The following is a 2,802-nucleotide window of genomic DNA, read 5'->3' as shown; positions in this document are numbered from 1 at the left end:
GCATTGACGTTTTTACCACTGATTTTATCTAGCGAGCAAACGAAGCCGCTAGAAACAGTGAGGTTCCGAAGTGCCAGCAGCGCTGCGTGCACTGGGCTAAGATGGCCATCTCTGGATTGCGGAATCCAGGATCCAGGGGAGGGGGGAGGGGGGGGGGCTGATAATAAGGGAGGGAGCGGCCTCGCTCTTCTCCTCCTCGCTTCGGTTCACCAGCTAGACGGGACGAAGCGAGGAGGAGAGGGAATGAGAATCGTGACGTGACTCGTCGGCCTCGTCGGCCTCGTCGGTTGTGTTCAATCTCACATTTCTTTTCCGAAATTACGGCCATCCGTTAGAGAATCTGGTTTCTGCAGAGTCCCCCATATCGCACCAGTCCTGCTTTGTGAGCTCGAAATTTCGGTTTTTAGTATCCCTTCAAGTTCTATGTTGTGCCCATTCTATGAAAACTACATATTACACCGTTATCTTCGATTACTGAGCGTTGTCAATATGTGTAATGTTGAAGTAAAAGTCATTTCTTTTTTATTAAGAGATTTAAAGTATGATAAAATAATTACCATCCAAAGCACAAACTGTCAAGCTATCATTTCCACAACTTAAATTAAAACACACATAGGCTCTAAACAAATTAAAGATTATTTACCGTATGGGTGAACGGCACTCTAAAAGATGTCAAATACAAAGAACTATCCCAGTTGCACTATCAAGCCATATTCTAATTTTGAATGCAAATTAATTTTAAAAATGCTTTCAAAGCTCGAAAACAAATTTGCTAAATCAAATGCCGAAATTAGTCTTGCACTGTTGAGGAAGCTCTTCCATCCATAAACTTCTTGCGCGCGAATGCGCCTCTCACACTCCTCTCTAACCTCTGTACTCAGTCAAAAGCAACTTACCTGCTTTGGACTGAGAATGTTAATTCTTTATTGAATTCATTGCATATTTCCACGGGCCGCGCTTTTCAATTCTTTATTGAATTCATTGCATATTTCCACGAGCCGCGCTTTTCTAATGCCGATCACCACACGCTCGAAAAGAGTCGTTCATCAAAACTAGAAGGATAATAAACCCTGGAGAAGGGGAACAAAGGCGACAAAAGGACAAACAAATCTCCAAATACAGCTAAGTGTTTGTAGAATTATAGTTATTCCTGCCTCGCTTGCACTGTTCTGTTAACTGTATTATCATCAAAATAGAAGGGCATAATTTCCAAAACCACCAAATCTAGCTTCAAATAGATTTCATGGTTCTTCGCGTGGCTGGCAGCTCGGGCGTTCGGCACCGTATGTCCTTGCGGCCGGACATGCTTAGTTTCGGCTCCTCTAAATAAATATATTTGCCACCTGAACAAGGTTACAACATTGGCGACGAAAACCAAGAACCCCTGATGACCAGCGGCATCTCCAACGACCGAGACGTGGGAGACAGCAGCACCCACCGCTTCCATGGCCCTGAGACGTTCGACTCCAACAAGGAAGACTGGAAGCTCTATCAGATAAGATTTCAAGCTTGCTTGGACGTCGCGAAGATAACCACCGACGTCGACAAGACAAATTTATTGATATCTTCACTTGGATCGGCGACGTTTGAGCTGCTATACACCCTGGTTCAGCTTCAGAATTTCTCCGAGCTGACGTATCAAGACCTCGTTTCACGGCTCCAGGATCACTTCGCTCCGAGGAAATTCGAGGAGTTCGAGCAAGCCAAGCTATTTTCGGCGTGTCAAGAGGAATCGGAGAACGCAAAGGAATTCCTCGCAAGATTACGGTCCATTATTGCAACTTGCGAATATGAGACGGAGACCAACGCCAGGAACTGTTCACTCTTGACGGCATTCATTGTTGGCCTTCACGCTTCCCGCATCCAGGCACGTTTGGTAATGGAGAAGGGCTTAACGCTAGACACTGCACTGCGGCTGGCCGAGTCTTATCTCAGGGCTGAAACGGAGTCCCTCCAATTTAATCGTCCTGACCAAAATGCGCAGCACGTCGACAAAGTAAAGCATCCTGTTTCTACCCCAGCCAAGTGTTTCCGGTGTGGCAACAACAACCACGTACAATCTACTTGTCGATATCGGAATGAATCCTGCAACAGCTGCGGCAAGCAAGGCCATATTAATCTACTTGTCGATATCGGAATGAATTCTGCAGCAGCTGCGGCAAGCAAGGCCATATTGCAAAGATGTGCCACTCCAGCGACCGCACCGAACAACGAGGAAACCGGAAACGGGACGTCAAAACCGTCACGAACGTTTTCGCTACTCGCGATAGAGACGGCGAATTTGTCACCTGTCTCCGTCCAAGGAATCCCCGTTAATTTGCAAGTGAACACCGGTTCCAAGCTGACACTACATAACATTGACACCTGGGAGAAGCTCGGATGCCCGCCACTCAAGAAAAGTGAGTGCAACCTGTGTTGTTTCAACAACCATGCGATTCCTCTCAAGGGACAGTGCGTTCTTAACGTCACACTAGGCCAACAGATCTCTGCGTTGTAAGCCGTGGGGACAGAGAAGAGACAAACCGACTTGCTTGGAAGAACGTGGATTGATGCCCTCAAGATCGATCTGAACCGATTGTTTGTTAGATCAGTTGAACTGACTACACGCGCCAAGCTGGACTGAATGCTCACGTGATTCTCGCGCGTGTTCACCGACAGTCTTGGCTGCTGCACGAAGCTGAAGGTTCAGCTACGGTTCAAGCCTGATGCAACACCACGCTTCTTCAAGCCGACACCTATTCCGTTCGCGACACGTGCGGCGGTAGAAAAGGATCTGCAGAAACAGATCAACAACAAGGTTAT

The 2,802-nt window shown here is 47.0% G+C and overlaps 1 protein-coding gene across 1 annotated transcript; it reads left to right on the top strand.

The window, feature by feature from the left end:
- The first annotated feature begins 1,387 nt into the window (after positions 1-1,387).
- Positions 1,388-2,497, top strand: LOC120847574. The gene has a single exon (XM_040219402.1). It carries the CDS (start codon positions 1,388-1,390, stop codon positions 2,495-2,497), a length of 1,110 nt encoding a protein of 369 aa, XP_040075336.1.
- Positions 2,498-2,802: the final 305 nt, after the last annotated feature.

Source organism: Ixodes scapularis, unplaced genomic scaffold (genome assembly GCF_016920785.2).
Source record: "Ixodes scapularis isolate PalLabHiFi unplaced genomic scaffold, ASM1692078v2 PGA_scaffold4__175_contigs__length_147842914, whole genome shotgun sequence".
Taxonomy (NCBI): Eukaryota; Metazoa; Arthropoda; class Arachnida; order Ixodida; family Ixodidae; genus Ixodes; species Ixodes scapularis.
This window is presented reverse-complemented; position numbering and strand designations above follow the sequence as displayed.